General features: G+C 38.4%; 1 protein-coding gene and 2 pseudogenes across 1 annotated transcript in view; all 3 read left to right on the forward strand.

The window, feature by feature from the left end:
• Positions 1-4295: 4295 nt before the first annotated feature.
• On the forward strand, positions 4296-6470 carry LOC149210875 (cullin-1 pseudogene; annotated as a pseudogene).
• Positions 6471-9073: 2603 nt separating this feature from the next.
• Positions 9074-9673, forward strand: LOC149210876 (cullin-1 pseudogene; annotated as a pseudogene).
• A 5846-nt stretch (positions 9674-15519) lies between these two features.
• Positions 15520-24398, forward strand: part of LOC149210877 (cullin-1-like) — a 40369-nt gene continuing 31490 nt past the window's right edge. Inside the window, exon 1 of the mRNA XM_089399125.1 lies at positions 15520-15645. Coding sequence (XP_089255251.1) covers positions 15520-15645 — 126 coding nt within the window. The remainder of the gene's footprint in view (positions 15646-24398) is intronic.

Raw genomic sequence — 24398 nt, forward strand, 5'->3', positions numbered from 1 at the left:
ATCTCAGTTGGTCCTGCCCTTCCGTTACTAAAATTATTCTCTGATCCAGCATTTTCTTAAGGGACTCTACTTTACTGTTGAGGGTCCTATCCTCTTTGCCCTCTATTTTTTTCCAAATTCTCCATATTCCAACATTATGTGGATTCTCCCAAAAGTCTTTAATTTTTACTAAACCTTGATTGTCAGTCTCATGCTTGAGGCCTAAAATTTCTTCCTTCAGTAGATTAGGTTCTTGTTGCCATTTTTCCTCCCATAAAAGTGCCAGATCTCCCTCTCTGATTTCCCAGAAACTATTTTTTTGAACCACTTCTCTATTCTCCCAGGCCTTGTTCCATATGTGGGAGCCTTTCACTCTTCCAGTCATATGTATGATTTTAGAAGCCGGCCAGGCATTGGCATATTTTTCCTTCTAGATGCTTGCCCGTTGAGCTTTAGGATCCTTAACCCACCTCCACCAAAGTTTGGCTCCAAGAGCCTTGTTGAGAATCTCAAGATTGTCCAAACCAAAGCCTCCTTGGTTCTTGGGTTTGCAGATCTTTTCCCATGAGACTAAAGCCCATTTTTTCCTTGTTTCCTCTTTGCCCCAAAGAAAATCTCGTTGAATATTCTGAAATTGCTGTAAGACTCCTATTGGAGCTGGGAGGGCTGATAGCATAAAGATTGGGATTGCTTGGAGAACTGCTTTAGTATGAACCAATCTACTAGCTAAATTTAAAGATCTATTTGTCCATTTCCTGACTTTGTCTTGCATTTTAGTTACTAGAGGATCCCATATACTGTTGCGTCGAGGTTTAGCTATAAGAGGAACTCCCAAATACTTAGAGGGAAGGGATTCTCTTTGAAAGCCTATAATTCTGGGGACATTTCTCTGGATGGCAATATGAGTGTTAAAGAAAAAGACTTTTGATTTGGAAAGGTTTACTTCCATACCTGTAGCCTTCGTGAAGTAATTCAAAATTTGTTTGTAAGCAAGTGCTTCTTTAACTGTGGGAATTCCCTGTAACATGGTATCATATACAAACTGTTGATGAGTCAGAACTTGACCATTCTCTGAAAGTTGGAGTCCTTGAATTTTTCCCATTACTATTGCATGCTTAATGGACCGACCCAACCCTTCCATCATGAGGATGAAGAGAAAAGGAGAAAGCAGATCTCCCTGTGTAAGACCCCTGGAAGGGAGAAAAAGTTCAAAAGGAGAGCCATTCACTAAAATTGAAAAGCTAGAAGAAGTCATAAGGGCCATGACCCATCTGACCCAATTATGATCGAAACCAAATGTTGTGAGCACTTTTTTAATGTACATCCAATTTACTTTGTCATATGCTTTGGCTATGTCCAATTCCATGATCATGCCCACTCTCTTGTTGCAAGTTAACAAGTGAACCACCTCATGAGCTTGAATTATGTTGTCCAGAATTTGTCTTCCTTTTACGTACCCTGTTTGTTCCCCGGAGATGAGCGTGGGCAGCAAGGGTTTGAGTCTGTTAGCCACAACCTTGGAAATTATCTTGTAGAAAGCATTGCATAAGGCGATGGGCCTGTATCTCTCTGGTGTTTGAGCATTATCCTGTTTTGGAATAAGGGCAATAAAGGAGGTATTGAGAGCTTTCAAAATGGTCTTGTTCCGCCTGGAGTCTTTGACAATTTTGACAATATCCCTTTTAACAATATTCCAGCAGGCTTTGAAGAAATCCACATTAAATCCATCTAGACCTGGTGCCTTGCCATTTTGCATTTCCTTGAGGACCTCACTAATCTCGTGTTCAGTCACAGGTCTGTTGAGATTACAATTATCCTCTCTGGATACCAGTTTAGGTATATGTTTAACTAAGTTCTTAGTGAAAGGTTCTCTTCCTAAAACATTTTCCTTGGCAATGTCCTGAAAATGCTTTACTAACACTGCTTTACTAACCATTTATTCCTTAATGTATTGATCCAGGTGGATGTTGGTGGCCACCCACCTATCCCATTTGGACCCCCACAACTGTCTCTTTCAGTTTTTCAGTTTCCTTAATTATAGCGCAGTTTACTATTTTTAGCAGTTTTTCGGGTCCTAAACTTCCGGAGCTGTTTTGAGGCCGTAAACGATGTTTTTTGGGAAATCTACCTCCGCATTTTTTTAAATAAAAAATCGTTCTTTCTGTCGTAGTCCTCGGAGAGATCTTTCCAACGGGCTATCATGCGCGTCAAACTGAGATCGTATGCCAAAGTTACGTCCCCGGGAAGTTGATGTACCAATTTACCCAAACGAGGCCCATAGTTTGGCGTTTCATCTTCTAGGGTTAGGTTTTGGAATGTTAAGGGTTTTCCATTGTTTCTCAATAATAAATAGGCCTTCGAGCCTCATTGTAAAGACAGTTCGAAACAGTTCAGAGGCATGTAGCCGACACATCTCTTCTCAGAGATAAGCTACCATTGCCCTAGCTGGATTATTTCTATTTGTAAGCATATTTCAGTATTCTCCATTAATGAAATGAAGTATTATTTCCGCTGCATCTCTGTTTTTATGGTTATCGCATCTGTGTATTTATGGTTATCTCTGTAATCTATTGCGTTCCTGCTTAAATCCGGATCATGTATTTATTTAGACAGTCACGGTACTTGAGTACCGGATGCCACTTAGAATCCTTGATACCCAACTTCATGTGAAGGGTATGAAAAATATTTGTGAACTTCGACATGTCTTGGTCCCTTCCATGTTGTAGTGTGGTCCATCTTCTGTACTTATATTCATAGCTCTTGATAGGGTAATATTGTTCCTTGATGGCGTATCAAAAATAATTCCATGTGGGTGCAGCTGAAAATAGTGAGGGTTCCCTCTTATCCCTTTGCTCACAATAGGCTTCCCACCAATCCTTAGCATCATGGATGACTTTGAGAAGTGCAAAAATAATATTTTCCCTATTGGAAAAATCATGAACCGAAAAATATTCTTCTAATAGATTTAACCATTTATCTATGACATCTGCATGTATCTAGCCTTCAAATATGGGAATGTCAAGGTTAACTTGTACCATAAAGAGAGTGGCAACTACAAGGTGGTTTCTCGATGAAGATGTGTCGGTTGTGGGAATCCACTAAAGTGTTTGGGAACAGTTTTTCATCATCTCTTTCCTTTTTCATTCGAGGGATTCTTCGAGCAATAATTTGAACGGATCTCCTACTCCCTTGTATTTATTTTCTTCTTCCATGGGAGGTCATTAGGATCAGTGAGGCCGGTCTTGCAAGGGTTCAACCAATTTAGGCCCTAACTCCTTATACCTCATTGGGGACATGCATAGAAAAATAGAGAAAGACAAATATGCTTTGATACCACTTATCCAAATCTATGCAGGAATGAAATTAAATACAAATTTAAATAGAGACATAGAGATACAACAAAAACTAAACTTCAATTCATTGATAACAAATTACTAAAAATTGTTTACATGCAACATGGAAATAAACTAGCTCAAACATAAAGCGAAATGAAACATATTTGTATATTTACACACTACCACAAAACAAATGAGAGGTAAATGTCGGCCAAAGAATAGTAGGTGTGAGACCGGTGTCCTATAAATATAGAATTGAATTTGTCACAATACAAAATCTTTACCAACGGTGGAGAGTCGAAATCTTTATTTAGTGGCGCGCAGGAACAATAATAACCTTTGGAGAAGTTGTTCCACCTTATTAAACAAGATATTGAAGCTAAATCTTAATATGTCCTTAATCTTAAGCCTTCCCATGACCCCACTAATTAATTATCTATAAAACTTTCTTACCTTCTTCTCTATAAAATTCATATTAAGTATACTTAATCTATTATCATAGCTTAAAAAACCATCCCTATTTTAAAACCCCTTACAAAGCCATTCATATTTTAAAACCCCTTGCAAAGCAATTAAAGCACGGAAATAAAACACTTCTATTGGATAAATCTTTTCAGAAGCAACATAAGCCGCCTAATCTAATCTATAAGAAGAAAAGCTCAATCATAAAGCGAAATGAAACATATTTGTATATTTACGCACTACCACAAAACAAATGAGAGATAAATGTCGGCCAAAGAATAGTAGGTGTGAGACCGGTGTCCTATAAATATCGAATTGAATTTGTCACAATACATTGAATTACCAACACTAACATTCTTGCGGGTGTTGCGAAGAGTCGAGTCAAAATCTTTACCGACGCTCGACAGTCGAAATCTTTATTTAGTGGCGCGCAGGAACAATAACATTTGTTATTGCCAGGGCTGCGCAGAGTCCAAATCTTTAATTATTGGCGCGGAAGAAAAGAAAGAAGAGATTATAATGAAGACGTGGGAGGAAGCGTGCGGTTTGATCTCCACATGTATCCGAAAGTTGAGAAAAAGAGTAGCAGGAGAGTTAAACGATGATGAATTATTTGCTGAGGAGTTTATGAACACTTATATAACTATTTTCCGACTGTGCTCCCAAGACCTGCCTCCTCACGACAACGATCGGCGACTGTATGAAATGTACAGGAAGTCGTTTGAAGAATACATAGTTTCGATTGTTTTACCAGCATTGAGAAAACAACACGGTGAGTTGACTGTTGGGGAATTTGAGAAACGTTGGGAAAATTACAAGGTTCTGGTCCGACGCATGTCAACCATGTTCTCTCCTTTGGATCTGTACTTGGTCAAAGGAAAGACGGGTGTTGTGCTGCCAACTCTAAGAGAAGTTGCCTTCCTCTGCTTCCGGGAGCTTGTGATGGGGATTGATGTGAAGAATGGTGTGTTGGATTTGATTAGGCGAGAGCGCGAGGGAGAGATGATTGAGGGGGCTTTGGTGAAACACGTTGTCGACATTTTTCTAGAAATTGGTATGGAATGCTACAAGAATGATCTTGAAAAGCCCTTCTTCGAACACACTGCAAGTTACTATGCTCGAAAGGCCGCTTTATGGATTGTTGAAGAAACTTGCCCGCAATATATGGTAAAAGTTGAAAAATGCTTGACAAATGAGAAGCACAAGGTTGCATCTTATTTGCACTCGAGCAGCGAGCAGAATTTAGTAGAGACAATACAATATGAACTCCTTTCCCGCCATGAAATTCAACTTTTGGAAAAACAGGATTCGGGTTGCGCTGTGTTGCTCAGGGATGATAAGAAAGACGACCTTTCCAGGATGTATAGGTTGTTTAGTAAAATACCCATGGGCTTGGAACCCGTTGCAAGTATTTTGAAACAACATGTAACTACCCAAGGAATAGCATTGATTAAATGGGCAGAGGATATTGCTGATAAGCATGAATTTCACCACAAGGTTATTGAAATGCATGACAAGTATATGCATGGTTATGCAAAGCAGGAATTTCAAAATCATCGGGGTATTCTTATGGCTTGCAGGGAAGCATTTTCGGTAATATGCAATCAAAGCCTGGGAGGAAACCCAAGTGCCGAGGTATTAGCAGAATTTTGCGATAGCGTAGTTAGGAAGGCTAGCAGAGGAAAAGTACACATGGACGACGACGACCATATTGAGAGCATTTTCGAAAAAATTGGGGAACTTGTCGATTACGTCAGTGATAAGGATTTATTTACAGAATTTTGCAGCAAAAAATTAGCCAAGAGATTATTGTTCGACAAGGGCATAAATATCCATCACGAGAAGAACATGTTGTCAAGGTTGAAGAGCCAGTGTGGCACTCTCACCTTAAACATGCAGATCATGATTAATGATTTCGATATCTCAAAGAAAATGGAAGCTAGTTTTACAAATGACCTTCCAATATCTTTGGGGGTTAAAGTATTGAATAGGGCATCGTGGCCATCTTACAAGCATTCGAAGCTGAATATACCTTCTGAGATGGCTAGATGTGTCCAGGTGTTCACCGAATTTTATCATGGAATCCATAAGCATCGCAAACTTACGTGGATATATTCTCTGGGGACCTGCGACATCATTTCTAGATTCGATAGCAAGACCATAGAAATAACAGTTCCAACATCTCTAGCAGCGATGTTATCATTATTCAATGACGGTGGAAGTATGAGTTATCAAGAAATCGTTTCCCAATTACAAGTAAATTCGGAAGACGAAGATGTTACTAGACTATTACATTCCGTATCATGCGGAAAGTATAATATTCTGCTCAAGAATCCTGTGAATAAATCAATATCGTCCACTGACCATTTTGAGTTCAATCCCAGTTTTACACATAAATCCCCAAAGATTAAAATTACACTTCCACAAGTGAAAGTGGAAGTGGATGAGAAGAAGAAAGTCATCCAATCTGTTAATGAAGAAAGATGTCACACAATAGATTGTGTGATTGTTCGAATAATGAAGGTCAGAAAAGTCTTGCATCAGCAACAATTAATGAGGGATTGTGTTCAAGAACTTCAAAAGATATTCACTCCAGAAATTAAAGCTATCCAAAAAAGAATTGATGAATTGATAACAAGGGAGTATTTGGAAGCAGATAAAGACGATTCCACCCTATTAAAATATGTAGCCTAGGACAAAGACAACTCCAGCCTACTAAATATGTAGCTTAAGACAAAGACCATACATAAGATGTAATGATTATTAGTTTTTATTTCCTACTTCCATTTGAATACGGATACTTTGATATTGCTTTATAATTTCATTTTTTTTCTTATATTCTTCATAAGATATTGATATATTTATTTTGGCATTATTTCATAATCTTATTATATCTTTTTTTTCTTTTCTTTCTTGAAAGTTTCACAATTTAATGTATGCATAACTTAATGTATATGAAATGTTTCAACTTTCATCATTTATACATGTCTTTATATCAGTATTAAGCCCAAACCTTTTATTTTTATAAAAATTAAGAACGATCTAAATAAAAGTAAATGTTTTTTTTAAACATGGTATATATAATAATAACCTCGAAAACCAACCATTAAAACCCTTGAGCCACACCAAACCCCTCATCGAAGCCGAGGGGAAATTCATGATCCCTTCTTCCCTCTAAATTTATATGACCTCCAATTGAATTCTATAGAAATTACCTGGATAAGAAAGACCCCTTCCGAGTTGTTGAGTCAGGGCTGTACCACTTAGTCACCCCAACAGCGTACCATTTCCCAGAATTCATATCGTGTCTCATGGCCACATTCAATAAAGAGAAAAATTATTATATTTCCTCCAATAGGGAGAAAATTTTGGACGGTGCCCCTCGATTGATACACGACACCATCCTTTATTTGAAATCTCCGAATTTGGAGAAGTTTACAGAGGCCATACTCATGATTACATTGGGTTCTGGAGAGAAACAAGTCTTTTACCAACTAATCTTGACTGCAAACGCACAATTTCCTTCCAACTCAGACAACCTCTCCATTTATTTCCTTGTTTTCGAAAGCAGGAATTTCAAAATCATCAGGGTATTCTTATGGCTTGCAGGGAAGCATTTTTGGTAATGTCGGGAATTTCTGGTTTTTCCAAACAAAATACAGTGGAAAAATCGTTTGTTTCCACTGTTGAGAATTTTCTGATAAATTCCGAAACAACAAAAATATGAACATAGAGTAATACTTTGTTTTCTGATAATTCAAAAAACACAAGAACAGAGCATAAAATAATACTCTACTTTGCCTCAGGATCAAAAATTGATCAAAATAATACTCTGTTTCAATACAGCGAAAACAGAAAAAAATCGCTTTGCTAGCAACGCAGTTTTTTTTCAGTTGCTGTAACTTGTGTTGCAGCAACGTAAATTTTTCGACTTACGGTGTAGCAGCAACAGGTAAAAAGAAACTTCTATTTGTAAACGATAAACAACTGATAAAACTAAGTCTTCGTCACATAGAGGGATTTCCACAACTCCTATTACAAAACATCTTCCTCTTAACAGAGGGATTTACCAATCTATGCTAAAGAGCATCTTCCTCTTGATAGAGGGATTTACGAGTCTATGCTAAAGAGCATCTTCCTCTTGATAGAGGGATTCACCAAACACTATGCTTGAAAAGCACCTTCCTCTTGATAGAGGGATTCACCAAGGAACACTTCTGTTCCACACAAATAACATTTACCTCTTAACAGAGGAATTCCAACATGCCTGCTTCAGAGGCACTTCAATCTGTCCAAATTGACATTGTTGTGTCTGCTTGATATTTTACACTGCTGTGTGTAAAACTTTCAATACATTTATGCTGCTGCATATACAGCTGTCTCAGCAACTCTTTCTCTCAGCACTGCTGTCTCAGCACTGTGTCTCAGTACTGTTGTTTCAGCATCTCTGTCTCAGCACTCTGTTTCAGCAACTCTATCTCAGCACTGCTGTTTCAGCATCTCTGTCTCACAACAAACAATCTTAAAACAAAAAAACATTCAAATCTGCACTGCTGTGCTTTTCACTATTCTCAAAACATTTTTCTTCACGCTGCTGCGTGATCTCATCTGCTCTCTATATATTTCCCATGTTTCTATTTCTATTTCTGTTTCTGCTTCTGTTCTTTCTTCACTGCTGTGTCTGCATTTTATAGTGCGGGAAAGGGTCATCACCGCTTTAACTTGCTGATGAAGTTTCTGCTGTACTTTGCTGCTCATAATGAATAAAATCTGATCTTTCTGACATTTTGCTGTGTTTCTTGAGTCGGTAATGTGGAAACCCATAACTGATAAATGTTGCGTCAGCTCGAGGCTGGTTCTTTCCTGTTTCAGCCGTTCTGCTCATTAATACAGTTGTTAAGAAGTAATGGTGTAGCGCTGGATCTGACCTTTCCTCCTTCGGGAACTCAAAAATAATTAAAGAGTGAAAAGATGGTAATGGCGGTGGCTTAAAAGATCAGGAATAAATGTGGGGCGTCAGATCAGGACAAATGAATAAAAATAGTTGTTGTTGTTCAACTGTTCACTGCAGTTCTACCGCAGATACGCCGACTCTTTTGTAAGTCCTCTATTGCGGCTCGCTGATGCGATATCGGCGATCACTCATTGGCGATGTCCCGCATCGCTGCTGCTGCACAGCAGTTGGAATTAATATTCCAACAATATGCAATCAAAGTGTGGGAGGAAACCTAAGTGCGGAGGTGTTAGCATAATTTTGTGATAGTGTAGTTAGGAAGGTTAGCAGTGGAAAAGTACCCATGGACAACAACGATCATATTGATAGCATTTTCGAAGAAATTGGGGAACATGTTGATTACGTCGGTGATAAGGATTTATTTACAGAATTTTGCAGCAAGAAATTAGCAAAGAGATTATTGTTTGACAAGGGCATAAATATCCATCACGAGAAGAACATGTTGTCTAGGTTGAAGAACCAATGTGGCACTCTCACATTAAAGATGCAGAGCATGATCAATGATTTCGAGATCTCAAAGAAAATGGAAGCTAGTTTTACAAATGACCTTCCAATATCTCTGGGGGTTAAAGTATTGAATTGCGTAGCCTGGCCAACTTACAAGCATTCTAAACTGAATATACCTTCTGAGATGGCTAGATGTGTCGAGGTGTTCAGCGAATTTTATTATGGAATCCATAAGCATCGCAAACTTGCGTGGACATATTCTTTGGAGACCTGCGACATCATTTCTATATTTGATAGTAACAGCATTGAAATAACAGTTCCAACATCTCTGGCAGCGATTTTATCATTATTCAATGACGTTGGAAGCATGATTTATCAAGAAATCATTTGCCAGTTACAATTAAATTCAGAAGACGAAGATGTTACTAGACTATAACATTCAGTGTCTTGCGGAAAGTATAATATTCTACTCAAGAATCCTGTGAAAAAATCAATATCGCCAACTAACCATTTTGAGAATGCCATGGTGTATATACCCACCTTTTCCAATGACCAAATATTTATTATTCAAATCCAAATATTTATGAGATTAGGATAAATGAAATTGAGTAGCTTGAGACTTACAATGCAAAGCATATTAGAGTTTGGAGCCATTTTCAGAGTAGAAGATGAGATCAAAGACCATATGAGCTCAAAGAGATTTCTGACGAAATAAAGAAGTCTGAAAATGGTCTTCTGGATCAAAAGATAGGGGCAGTCAAATTTGGGCCCATAAAGGTCAAAATCTTGGAGTCGGGGTTGTCTATTGACATAACCTCATAACAAAAATAGGAGGCCTAGACCCTACAACCACGAAACTCTGTAAACTTTGGTTAAAAGGATTTTCAAAGGCGTTGGGATTGGACTATTTACACATAAATTGCTTGCACAACAAAGCACTCGGGAACCCCCCCCTCTCTCTGGCTCATCTGACTGGGTAGGTGGAAACATATCATTGGGAAAAGGTAACGTCAACATCCACCCACTGGGAAGTGGATACATGGAAGACAATTTTGAAGTTTTCAGCTACACAAAAGGCCTAAATGTGAATGACACATGGATCAATCACAAGTGGAAACGTGGTAGGGTTTACATCAGTACAACATCATCTTGTTGATATACCCCAAAAGGTCAAAAACCCCTAACAATTTCTAATTACATTTCCAAAGGAGTCAAGCTTTCGGGAACAAGGGGACCAAAGAACCAGGGCATTCAAATTCTAGCTCACGAATAAGTGACACCATTTTTAGCACGGAGGATTTTCCAATTGGTAGAAATGCTTCCCCCATTTCTCAAACGGTTAAAAAAAACCACCTATAGGCCAAACCATCGTCCTTCTAGAGGTAAACTCACCAAGCAGAAGCTCTAATGGGTAAACAAGCACAACAATTAAGTTAGCACTCGCCCCTAGAATGTCACTATCAATAAGTAACATTTCCAAATAGACAATTGTGATTTATTTTGGGGGATCTAGTTTAGACTCTGTGTTTTCCCAAGCACCCCATTGTAGGACATAAAATAGGTCTTCCACCTACCATGCCAGTGCGGCAACCACGCCAATGACGAGGACCATTATCAAGCGAGTGTGGCAAGAGCGAATGAAATCATTTAATACATTACCTTTCTCCCCTGTCTTCTACCCAATCCACCTCCTCCATGTGTCTCCCTATGTACCATCCTTCCATCTTCGACCTAAAGTCGCTGCAAAGAGACCATTGCACCATGGGAGCAGTATGAGAAATTTTTAGTTGAGTCAAAGAGCAGGGTGGAGTCATCACATGATAAGTCTACCACCCTCAAGGGAAACAACATAGTGAACCACCTACAAATATACTTCAAGTTTCTATGGCATGTGAATACCTTATTTATGGCCAGACCAATTTACACTAAGCTCAAAAATTTAAGGATGGACTATGGCACCCGTATTCAGACTCTTGTACCAGACCCAATTATGTGCCAAAGATGTAGCCAGTTGGTTAACCCACAACGAGTCTAGGTAGTGGATCATGTGTCCACTTCGAAGAATTAAGTGAGTCGGAAGTGAAGATATTTTCTAATTTGAAATCATATTATATCCCTTCCATTTGGGCAATGATGATATATTGTGAGTTGAGCAAGGGAGCCTTGACTGGTAAGGATGAGAAGCTGTTGGAGAAATCAACTACTAAGCTAAAACAGGAGAAGGCCAACTCAGGAGCCCTCCATCTCCAAAATGAAGGATAAAAATAGATGATTATCAAGTTGGGGCTAGATCCTAATGATAAGGTCACTATGGATGCCATTATGAAAGGCTCATAATCAAAAATTCAGTCACTAAAGAAACAACTTAAAATTCTTGCATGTAGAGCATGTACAGACCAAAAAATTGGCACAGGTTGAAAATCAGAGGAAAATCTTGGCTAGGGAGTTGATTGAAAGGAATAATGATGTGGTGGTACTCAAGTTGAAGGTAGCTGAGCTCCAGAAAAAGATTGATTCCCATATTTTATGTCGTGGCTATGCCAAAAAACCCATAGAATCCAACTGAGCAGTTAACCAAGGTCTTAACAGAGCTGCAACTATCAAAGAATGAACTTAAAATGATCGAAATTGACCTACATAATAAAAATAACACATTGAAAAATAAGGAGAAACAACTCAAGTCCACCAAGGCAAGTATGGATTAAATCAATAATAAGTATCAATTGGCATAAGACAATATCAAAACAAAAGGGAAACATAACCCTCATCAAAGATAGGTGGGTAATCTGGGATGATATGATCTTCAAAATAATAAAAAATATGGGAACACTTGTAACTAGTCGCATAATAGGAACATGCAGTAAAAACAACTCAATTCTCTGTCCAATCAACCAAAGAGGAGAATGCTAGGAATCCCAACATTGTTGAGAAGTTCATTAAGTTCCTAGATGAGAAATCAATTGATTAATGAAGGGAAATAGGCATTGCTGACAAGATATGTGTAATCATAGAATTTGCCAAAGTGATCTAGAAGAAGGAAGTGAGGGATAGGGTTGAAACATGTGTGAATGAGACAGCAAAGTTAGTTGCAACATTCAACTCTAATTTTGACCAGAGGAATAGAGAAGGGTTACCTGGCTATTGAGATTTCCAAGGATAGTTTCTACTACGGGAGCAATATGAGAAATTTTTAGTTGAGTCCAAGAGCAAGGTGGAGTCATCACATGATAAGTCTACCACCCTCAAGGGAAACACCATAGTGAACCACCTGTAAAGATACTTCTAGTTTCTATGGCTGGCGAATACCTTATTTGTGGCCAGACTAGTTTACACTGAGCTCGCAAATTTAAGGATGGACTATGGTACCCTTATTCACACTCTCGTAACAAAACCAATTATGTGCCAAAGATTTAACCAGTTGGTTAACCCACTGCGAGTCTACGTAGTGGAGCATGTGTCCACTTCGAATAATTAAGCAAGTCGGAAGTGAATATATTTTTTGATTTGAAATCATATCATATCTCTGCCATTTGGACAATTTTGTAAATATTTTATTTTACAAGAAAGAATCAAGTTGTTATGTAATTATTAGAATGGTTAGGCCTTTGGAATGCTCACACAACTTATTAGTTTAGATATTTGTTTCACTACAAGGGGACTCTCCCAATAAAAGAGAAGAGGAACTCATTTGTAGGGGTTTGATTTTGATGGTAAGAGGCTGCAATATTCTATAAGTTTTGCAAGTTATGAAGTGTTATGACATGGATGTTGTTATGAAAGATTAATGAAGAAGCTTTCGTTGATTCTAAGCAATGATATGTGGAGTATGTGTTTCTATATTTTTTTTATCATTTACATATGTGTTTCTTTCCTCTTAGAAATCGTATAATTATAGCTACTAGATTTCAATATTGTATGAAAAATTTAGCTATGTTGTGTTATGGAAAATGGTACCTGTAGATGTCAGACTGAAAGCCTTAAAATGCACTCCATGGTTTCTAATTTCATTTCCTTTGTCTATACATTATTTTTCTAAAGTTTAGTGCAGAGGATTCTATCTCTCACCCTCTACGCCATATTTCCTTCTATTATCTCTACCCTCACCTATACTACAATGGCTAAAGAAGCTTCACTTTCTGTCTGTAGGTCACCATGGTTGAACTATAATTCTTTGGAATGAAATAATGACAATGTGTGTAATGTGGTTAGTCTCTGAGTACGATTATTGAACCAAATTTAAATCTTTTTATATTTAAGTGTCAAGAAACAATGATTCATCTTCAAGAGACTTCAAGTTGTCCTAGGCACTAACCCTTTTCCTCAACCCAGGGGTTGTCTCTAAAAGAGAAAACATCCTGCACCCCAATTCATTTGCACAATTTTGTTTTATCGCGTGATCTCTTTGCTTCAATAGTAATTGTGACACAATATTTCTTCCCTACCTTATTGAGGTGCACTACACTACTAACCCGCATAACGATTACTCCACATGTCAGGTAATTTTTCTCTCTTGACCTGTTATCATGATTTTTTTAGTAGACTAATGTTACGTAATCTCCCACATGACCTTTAGACTTCATTACCTTCTACTTTCCATCTTTATATATACCCATATTCATTCATATTCCTCGAACACAATAATTTTTCCCATCTTTTCTATTTCCCTCTATTATCTTCTCTTCTACCCTGGAATCGTCTCTTTGTGCATCTCATTTCTTAGGAAATTTCTCATGTCGCAACCCTCATCCATAATGTAACATTCCCCCATGTGTAATGATCCTTTCCACATATATGGGCTATGCTATGGTTTTGCACAACGCTACGTATTAACTACCTATCTATATCACTGCGTAAGTCTACTTTCTAGTCTACCTAACATCCTTGCACAATGACACAGCCATTTCACATTGTCTATATTAATCAGTTGTGGAATGATATACCTTATCATGATATATATTACCTCACTATGCATAATATATTCCTAATCTAGATCTTCTCATTGTTCCATAGTGAAACCTTCCTATGAATATTACACTGGTAATTTGTGATCCATTGCATTGCAAGAACCTCGCTCATTGCAATTGGAAATGTCTTTCTTAACCTTGATTTCCCAATTGCACCACGTAATATTATCATATATTCCTTCATTGTGTCACATCACTACCTCATAGACTAATTACGCTCAGTACGCCATTATGTGACTCAATCACAAAAACTATATTGTCTTTTGCGTCAAACATTTAATTTCTTTTTGTTTTCTAACATTGTTGTCATGATGAATAAATTCGATATGTCAGGTTTAGTGGATCTACAGGTATGGAAATTTCTTCCTAAAGAGTTGGTGGCAACACCCCAACAAATTCTATACTAAGGTTGATTAGGTTTTTAAGACTAAGTTGATGAGGAAGACATATCATCTAATCATGGCTACATGTTGCCGACTCTATGGGAAACCTAATGCAAAGACATTTGAAGAAAGTTGGGTGCATTTAATGTATACTTATACCCAAGTAGGAAGTATATTCATATGGATAGAAATTATAGTAACTTATATTCAAACAAGAGTAGGAGAGTATTGACTCCAGCAACAGGAAAACAACCATATTTTTATATGGCATTGTATATTCTTGATTGTTTGTGCTCTAAATTCAAATTTAAGGTGTTGGGATGTAAACAGAAATTCTCTCCAAATATTTATCCAATACACATGTACTACAAGGACTTGTTGGATTTCTCCGTGCTTGACTCATGCCCTCCCAAGTGGCGTGCCCGGGATCTATTGGACCATGATAAAAAAATGGTACAAAAACAAAAGGATGCCACCAAGATGCGAGTCCAACAGAAGTGCAACGAGCAGTTGGCCGCAGAGGTAAGGGCTATCCGCAAGGCAATGAAGGCCACCATAGAGCAGACCAAGGTTGCCAAAAGAGCAGCAGCAACACAGGCAATAGGGGCCACAATGACGTGGGAGGAAGGAGGCTCGGACTTGACCACTGGACAGGGAACAGAGGACACAGCAGAAGGCATGGACCCAGGCATGAAATCTACATAACTGAAATGGTCACGCCATACAAAAAGAGCAGGCCCACAAAAGAAGACCAAGGCTTCCAAACTGGACAATGAACCCATTACATTGACAGAGGGTGACCTCTACGACATTGGTGACATAGTTCGCGAGGTCACTAGGGAAGCACTCCAAGAAGAATGATGGAGTAGCAAAATGTGTTCGGGGCCCTCAGGACGCAGCTGTAGGAACTTCAAGTGTGGCCCCCACCGGAAGGAATGGGAGCTACCTACAGTGCCGCAGGTACATCAACAGTGGAGCAGTTGCTATGTGCCAAAATGGCCAACACCATAGTGCTGCCGGAAGGAGCACTAACAGCGAAAAGTGTGGAGGACAGAGCCACGGTGGGTAGAATCAAGGGACTTGGCCTAAACTTGGTTGCCCTTCCATGGGATACAATTATATCAGCAACAGGATGGAGCGATAGCAGAACTTCAAGCTAGGGAAGGACGTGAAGTATAGATACTCAGCGAATAGAGGATCAACATTGGGCAGCTTAGTCTTCAGCACAATGAAGTACTTGTCAAGAATCAATAGCTGGAGCAAATGGTAGAGGAAGCATGTCGCCGTGTTCCAGATCTAGAAATTGTGATAGACCTACCAGTTGGAGTGAAAATTCACAAATTGGATAGTGGATTCCACGAGGAAAAGGAGGAAGCAATGAGGATACAGCTAGACCTCAACCTTCAGATTTCCGAACTGTGATTAAAGGCATAGTCATCCATGCCCCCGAAAGTTAGGGAACAACATGCTAGCGTTATCCAGAAAGGGCTTGAGGAAATAGTATAGGCAGTATAGAACTGCACCACTATGTTGGAAGAATCCTTCACGATCGTCACTTCATTACAAGAGGACCCCAACATACACAACCTAGAAACAGAGCCGCGGGAGCTTCAAGTGCAGTATGATAGTGTGCACTGAACGACGTAGACAGTTTTCTTGACCTAATGGTTGGTGAAGCTACAAGAGGTGAAGGCGTTGAAGGAACAGGTGGATTCCATGTGGCAGAAAGAGGTAGTCCTTAAAGCGTGCGTCCAACCTTGGATTGAGGAGGCCTTCCTCATCACTACCGATATCAAAGGAAATCTTGCACAGATGAAGGCAATGCATGCCTTAAGATAGGTATTTGCCCCTGACAGTGAAACTTTGGCCGAAAGAGTGGAGTAGATCCAGCAAACTGTAGAAAAGTGTGTTGCGGACCTCCGTGTAGTGCAGGCACAATTGGAGGGGCTCCATGCCAAGATCGTTGCACTAGGCGAGTGACCCGGGATGAGTCACGATGATTGTGTTGGGAGGCTGTTGGGCATGGGATCCCCCACAACATGTTTTTGGGGCTCAAAGCCCAAATTTTAGTCAAGTATATTGTAAGACTTTGTGAATTGTGGGCACGGAGCGCAAGGTCTAGGATGAGTCATAGGGCTATCCGCCCTAAAATATTGTAATGTAATGTAAAGTTGTGTCAGCCTACCCATGGTCTGTAGATCATGGGATTGTATAAATAGAGTGAGGCTCTAAGTGTAAAGATAGTGAATGATAGAGAGAATAGCGAAGGCATGGTTCGAGCTTAAAGTTGGATTAAAAGAGTATTGGGTCATAGTAGTGGATAGAGGCTTTGCAGCTGAGTGCGTAGAGGCCTAGTAGATTTCGCACCTGAGTGCGTGACCCTTGCAGTTGAGTACGCGGGGTAGATTCAAGTTTGTAATTGGGATTAAAAGCTATTAAATAGAAGTTTACTGTGTGCATCTATTCTTGAATCGGTATTTTTTTGTTATGCATTACTTTTACTATAGTTATTTACTATGCGTAATTGGGTAAATACTTGTATGGTTTGGAATCTTATGTGTGAAAATAATCTAAGTAATCAGCTCACAATGTATAATTAAGAAATACGTGGGTAAATAACATGGGCAGCACTGCGGATAGGACTGCACGAAGACAATATCATAGGACGCGGGGTGCCCACTGGTGCATGTAGCACAGTGAGTGCGAAGGTTGGACCGCGTACCAATCCCATCATATAAGACATCCCCAGGGTGTGAAAACCTAGTTCTAGCACCCTTCCATACTACTTCAAGTGAGACCACAGTCTGTGCTCCATGGATTGATGTTGAAAGGGCCAGTAGTATCGAGATTTTCTTAGCTAAATCACTTTTGAACCTGGGTTAGGCCCCATTAAGCCAACACCTGTGACTCCTCGTCAGGGCTCCTGTAGAAAGGTCTAATCAAAGAGGCTAGGTACCTCAAGGATCCTACCCCTATTTCAGCCTTCTTGGGACTATCACTTCACATTGCCCCACCTCCCATCTAGAGGTATGGCTGCATGTGATCCCTCTGCTGAAATCTACAATTGTGGCTCCTCCACAATTGTCTGAGACTTCTTTTGGTGCTGCATGTTGAGAGGTAATGTACTGTCCCTCTCAAGCACCAAGTCTCTAACATTTACCTTGCTCCTTAAGGCTTTGCATGCATCTTGAACCTCAAGAGCATATAGGTTTTGTACCCATGAATTGATTTGTTTCACTTGACTCATGGTGATGTGTCTAAGGAAAACCTTTCCCTTACTAAACACAACATCATAGCCTTTGTCCTCCAACATCGCGATTGATACCAATTTTTTCTTTAGTCTAAGCACATACTTTACATCAGTTAGTGTGAGAGGAGCTCCATGCTCCCTATGAAACACAACCGTACCTTCACCTGAAACACGATACTTTCCATCATTGCCCATCTCTATGCACATCTGGAGGTCCTTCTCCTCTAAGGTACTGAATAAACTCTTATCATCAGTCATGTGCAATGGGGCTCCATTGTCTATAAACCAACCACAACCCATCATCGATGAAACCATGCATGCTATGAGGGTAAAATCCAATTAGAACTGAGAGGCCAATTCCTCACCTTTAGATCCTTCTGAGGATCCCTTCTTCGATTTCTTCAATGGACAATTAGTTGCATAATGGACCACCTCATGACAATTAAAGCATCTCACTTTAGATTTGTCAATATTCTTCCCACCATGGGAAGAACTTGATTTGGAATGAGAATCCTTCTCCTTCCCTTTCCTTGCCTTACCTGCTAAGGCTAGATTTTCTTCATCATCATGCTTAGATGAAGAACCATCTCTAGTGCTTCTCCTGATCTTCTCCTGCATCAAATCTAACCATAGTCATTCCCAATCTGGCAGTTTCTCTCTTCCATTCATTGAGTCCTAGTAGCTATGCCATCTCTTAGGAAGACCAAGGAGATAAAGACTCACCATATCATCATCAACTGTCATGGTTCCTACACTTCCAAGCTCATCTTTGCAGGTGGTGAGGTTGTTCAGATATGTAGAGATCGTGTCGCCCTTTTCACACTTGATTTTCTGAAGCTTTTCCTTTAGTGCCAACCTCCTCTAGTCGTTTTTGTTCCGATATAGATCCTTCAATGTCTTCCACATTGAAAATAGAGTCTCCTTCCCATGGAGACTCAAGACAATATGGTATCGAACTCCCTCCGGAAGAATCCTCCTCACTCTCGCCACACATTTCTTCCATTCTGCCAATTCTTGGGCATTAGCTGCTGCTGGCTTGGGGACTTCTTCATAAATAAAGTCCTTGAAACTATTATCTTCTAATACCGCTTCCATGCGATCCTTCCATGCTATGTAATTCGAGCTTCCATCCAGGGATGCTCGAGTCTCAAGCCATTGAATGCCATTGGTGAACTTTGAGATGTGATAAGAAATCAATTTTGTACCTACAATCAAGAACTTCAAACTCAGAACTTCTACCTTCTTTGTATATTGTTGTCCGCTTTGATCACCTTTGCTCTGATACCATGTAGAAATTCTCACTGTAGATTAAACTGATTATGAAATATACTAAAGAAAAATACTTAATCTACTTCTACAATCAAACTTGCGGAAGCTTAATCAATTTTGAGAAAGATCAAACATAACACATATAATAGAGAAGAAGATTCAATCACACATGAAACACAGAAGAATACTCTGGGGAAATCCTCAGCTAAAAACCCCGCCATCTGTATTATCATACAAGGTGGGAATATCTCAGAATTACATAAAGGCCTTAGCTCTCACAGCAAGCCAGCTCTCAATACAATCCTCCTGGATGCTTACAGGCAAACAAAGCTTCTCACAAGCCTTCTCCTCTACCCTCCAAGCCTCCTATTTCCTTGCGTTATTCCTCTGGGATGATTCACCTTCAACCAAGTGGAACACTACTCTTACATGTTGTAAAACTGCCCAATCCTCAAGGAACCTTGTTCCTTCTACATGGATGAGTTTCCTTTATAGGAAAATTACTCCAACTGATAATACAATGTCCCCGTCTTTAATCTCAACTGGGTCTTTTTCTGAATTGACTTGCATGAGTTATTTATGGGAGAATATTCATTTATCTGGAGAACACTAGTTGCCTGCATTCATGCATTAACTGACTGAACTCACAACTAGTTCCTCCAGCTGTTTGGAACTAATTTTAACTGAACTTAACTTAGCTAAATAATCTAACTAATTACAACTCAAATACAACTCATCTCGATCTCCTTAATTAAGGGATAACTTCCTCAATCAAAGGGATAACTGTTGCATGTCTTCAAAAAGACTTCATGTTTGATTTTCACCAACTAATTAACTCAAGATGAATTAATTAATTATTTTTCAAGTAGCTGGTGAGACTAAATTCGAATTTCAATTCTCAATTTTAATTCAAGGACAAATTAAAATTGGAATATATCCTGAAATGCTATCTATAGCAATGCTACTTTTAGCATTTCTATTTTTATCATTTCTTGTTGCTATTTTCAACACTATAATCAATGGACATTCTGAGAGTGTCGTCTTTCTTCTTCACAAACAATATTTATGTGCTCAAAGGTGATTCACTTGGTCTGATGTATCCTTTGTCCAACATTTCCTTCAACTACAACTTCAACTCAACCAACTTAGGTGTGCTCATCCTGTAAGGTTCTTTTGACGTTGGAGCTTCCACTGGCACTATCTCAATAGAAAATTCTACTTCGCTATGACATGGAAACTCTAAAATATCCTCAAGGAATACATCTTGAAACTGCTGTAGAACTGGGTATCTGCTCAAAACATCTACATCCACTACTTTGACTCAATTGGTCTGCACAAACATAGACCCTGGAACCAATTTAAAGAGAGAATTTCACAACAAATTCATGTTTCCAAAAAGTTTCCCTTCAGTTTTCTTTTCTTTGTGATCTAGGAGCTAACCATTGAAGAGTGTTCAAGAATATTTTTGAGAAGAGGCTAAACTTGAAAGAGAGGAAAATAAGGACCCTATTTTAATAGATCCAAGTGTATATTTCCTTAACAAATCCATTTAGTCTTTCTTGAAAATAAAATTCAACCTCTTTCATCAATCAATAAAGATATTTATGCTTCCCAACCTTCCTCTTATTGTTATTTTGTTTTTGCATTGTAGCTTATCAATCCCACTATAGTGAACAAATAGATTTCTAATAGTTTTCATTTGACTATGTATCTAGTAGTGGTGTGTATTTTATATAGTTTTAATTGAAACACTTAAGTAGTGATACCACTATTGATCTAAAGATGATCTGAGGTTGTCATTGATGTCAACCCAAGTAGAACTAGGGGCTACCTTGATCTTGCAAGTGAATTTTGAATTGACAACTTACTCTATTTTGAGTCGAGTATCTTCTAGATGGATTCTACTTGTCAAGATGTTTCCATTGATATATGGAAGGCCAAGTAATTCTTCACAGTTTGAGAGATATTCATGTTTGAAGTTAGTAACCCTAGATAGTGGGCTAAAACCCTATGGGGTTGTGGAATAGCATTCATAATTGGTTTTGGTCATTCAATAGTCAATAATTAATAGTTTTGTAAGCTCCTAAAATCCCTCCAACATTCTCTATAGAAGCTTCTCTCAACTATATAAAAAGAAATTTCATATATCCTCCAAAAGGTGTGATCATGGAATTTTCGCTATAACTTCATTTATGTGAAGTCTTAGATTCTAAAATTAAAGCCCATTTGATTCACAATCCTGATGAATGTCATGACCTAAATTTAGATCTTGTTTCGCTATATTTTCAGAGAGATGATCTGTGGAAGTTAGGATTTTTGCAGGCTCTCGAATTTCATCTCAAAGACCTGGCCGTGGAGAAATCATCATAATTCTCTCTCTGAGAAGAGGATTGGAATTCTGTAAAATATGGTGGATATTGCACAAACTATAGTTTTCTATGTATCAATTTCATAGTCGAAGTAGGGAAAAGTCACACATGGCACGTTGTACAAATTCTCTCTATGGAACCAGTCCATAATTAGGTCATTGTGAGAGATTGGGCATAACTTTGTTTGGAAGAGTCAAAATTGGGTTAGACCTGTGGCATTGGAAAGAAGATTCAGAGGGCTACTATAGGACTAAATATCACATATTTGGGATCTTAAATCATAGAGATATATTAGATTAAATATCGTGCTCCTAGAAGGCAAGAATAAACTAGATCAAGTGTTGTCAAGGGGTGCAAAGGACCAGACATTCTAGGGCAGAAAAGAGCAAGGTGCAGCAAAATGACATAGCAGAGATAAGATACAGGTAAGTATCTTATGTATATGCATGTTTATCTCTTAATTGCATTAGGTTCTTTGTATTCTAATTTGTTGTTTTTATTTATCACTGAAATATCCTCTGCAGGATGAGGTAAGTTTCGCTATTATCATGTCATGGGTATTTCCTTGAAGACTTTTTGTAGGTATTATATATTCATCAATAGAAGACTCAATGCATAATATAATGTTACGAAGAGTGAGAAAGCGTAGCATGACAATATCGACAATCAAGGTGCAAAACAACAACATGAAGTTCACAACATGAAGTCTTCAAGTGGGAAGCACTACATACATACATTGTAAAAGTATCATTGTACAAAGTCATTATAAAATAATCATTGTAAAAGTTGTACAAGATTCTATCTGCCAAGAGTTTAAGAGGAAGTGTTTGGAGGTCTAGGATCATCATTAGGTGGTTGCGTCATAGTTGGGGTTATGGTCTAGTGTGTCTTCTTCTTCTACATCATTCTATATCATTGTAAAGTGGACCATTTTCCCTAGTACGGGAATCCATTCTTCTTTTATTCTTCTGTAGGGTGGTAGGGTGGTGCTAGGTTGGTGCATGAAGTCACTAACAGGTTCAAGCCTATGAAAACTTCAGAGTGGTAGGGTGGTGCTAGGGTGAGTTGTAGCTCATTGGGTGTTGGGCATTCGTTCAGTTGACTACTGAAGAATCTTGGGCGTTGGAGTGTCCATCCAATGGGAGCTGCAGAAGAATTCTTTTCGAGAATTCTAGGAAGTTGTTTCTTTCATTTTAGTTGGGGCTGAAGATTAAAGAATTTATTAGAAAAGCATTCAGTGGTTTTTGACCTGGAGGGGGTTTTCCACCTATAATATTTGTGTCTTCCAGGTTGCTTTGTTCACTATTATTAACGCATAAACATTAATAGTAATTGAAGATTAATTAATGCTCTGAAAATATTTAAAAGTGCTAAGCTAAAAAATACTGATTCACCCCCCCCCCCCCCAAGTATTTTCCAAAAATTGGTATCAAAGCTTGGTTCCTTCAATATTCGTTTAACAACTGGAAGGAGATCATGGAGCATACCAAGAATGGTGTACCTCTATTCAATGAAAATAATTATGCGCTCTGGAAAGGAGGAATGGAGGTCTATCTCTTGGCACAAGGTTATGAAGTATGGGATATTGTTCAAAATGGATTTACACCAACAGTGGATGAACAAGGTAAGAAGATTTTGGTAAATGATGCAAAAGCAAAGAATATTACTATTAGTGGACTTATTTAATCTTCTTATATAAGGCGTTGGGTTGTAAAACCGCAAAAAATGTATAGGAAAAGATTTAGAATATATATGCAGGTGACTCAAATTTCAAAGAAGCAAACTTCAAATCTACAGAGAAAAATTTGAGCAACTCAAAATGAAAGAAGATGACAACATTGTTGCATACTTCCAACACGTTGATGAAATAACCAACACTCTAGAAGGATTGGGAGAGCCTGTTGAAAAGAAGACTATTATACAAAATATTCTTAGAACGTTACAAGGAAGATTCAACCCAAAGTATAGGTCTTAGAATATAGTGAAAATATGGACAAACTCAGCAAACAAGAATTACATGATGTTCTCGTAGTATATGAAATGAGACTTGATGAAGAAGAGGGTACTTTTCATCTAGAAACTGCATTCGTTGCATCTAAGAAAACCAATAAGGAGAAACAACCTTCAAAGGAAAAGACCTACACCTACAAGTGTGAAGAAAAGGAAGATGATGATGAAGGTTTTTCAGATGGAGAATATGCTTACTTTATGAGAAAACTAAAAATTGGTAAGGTAATATTCAAAGGTAAACTTCCATTGATATGTTTCGGTTGTGGTGAGGTTGGGCATTTCGCAGCAAAATGTACGAACAGAAGTGATGGAAACTCAAAAGGAAAGAAAGGCTTTAAGAAATTCAACAAGAAAGGCAAGAAGAAAGGATTCAAAAGGAACTTTCTCTCTAAATAAGATAGCTCATCATCCGATGAAGACAGTGATAGTGAAGATGAAGCCAATGAGAGAGTATTGTTTATGGCCATGCACAACAAACAAGAGGTACCAAACAACAAAGAAGAAGGGTTGACCATAGAAGAATTTTCTAAGGAGGCAATCAAGCTTATAAAAGAGCTCAAGGATGAGAAAATCCATTCCAATACTCTTGAAGAATAAGTTCAAGGTCTCAAAATTGAATTTGAAGAACACAAATGTATTGAAGAGTCACTTCAAAAGAAGTTGGAAGAAAGAAACCGAGAAAGGGAAGCATTAGAAGCCAAATTAGTCTCACTGCGTAAGGAAGTGAAGATGGGAAAAAATATCCAAAACTATGGCAACAACGCAAAGGCATTGGAATAACTCATCAACAATCAATGATCTTACAATGAAAAAATTGGCATCGGTTACACAGAAGAAGAAGTAGGACCTTCTACAACAAAATACAATGAACCTATGAGATCTGACAGACATGTAGACTTCATTGAACAAGATTCAC

This window comes from Pinus tabuliformis, chromosome 1_2 (genome assembly GCF_031772625.1).
Source record: "Pinus tabuliformis cultivar Carrire ecotype Pingquan chromosome 1_2, CPIR1, whole genome shotgun sequence".
NCBI lineage: Eukaryota > Viridiplantae > Streptophyta > Pinopsida > Pinales > Pinaceae > Pinus > Pinus tabuliformis.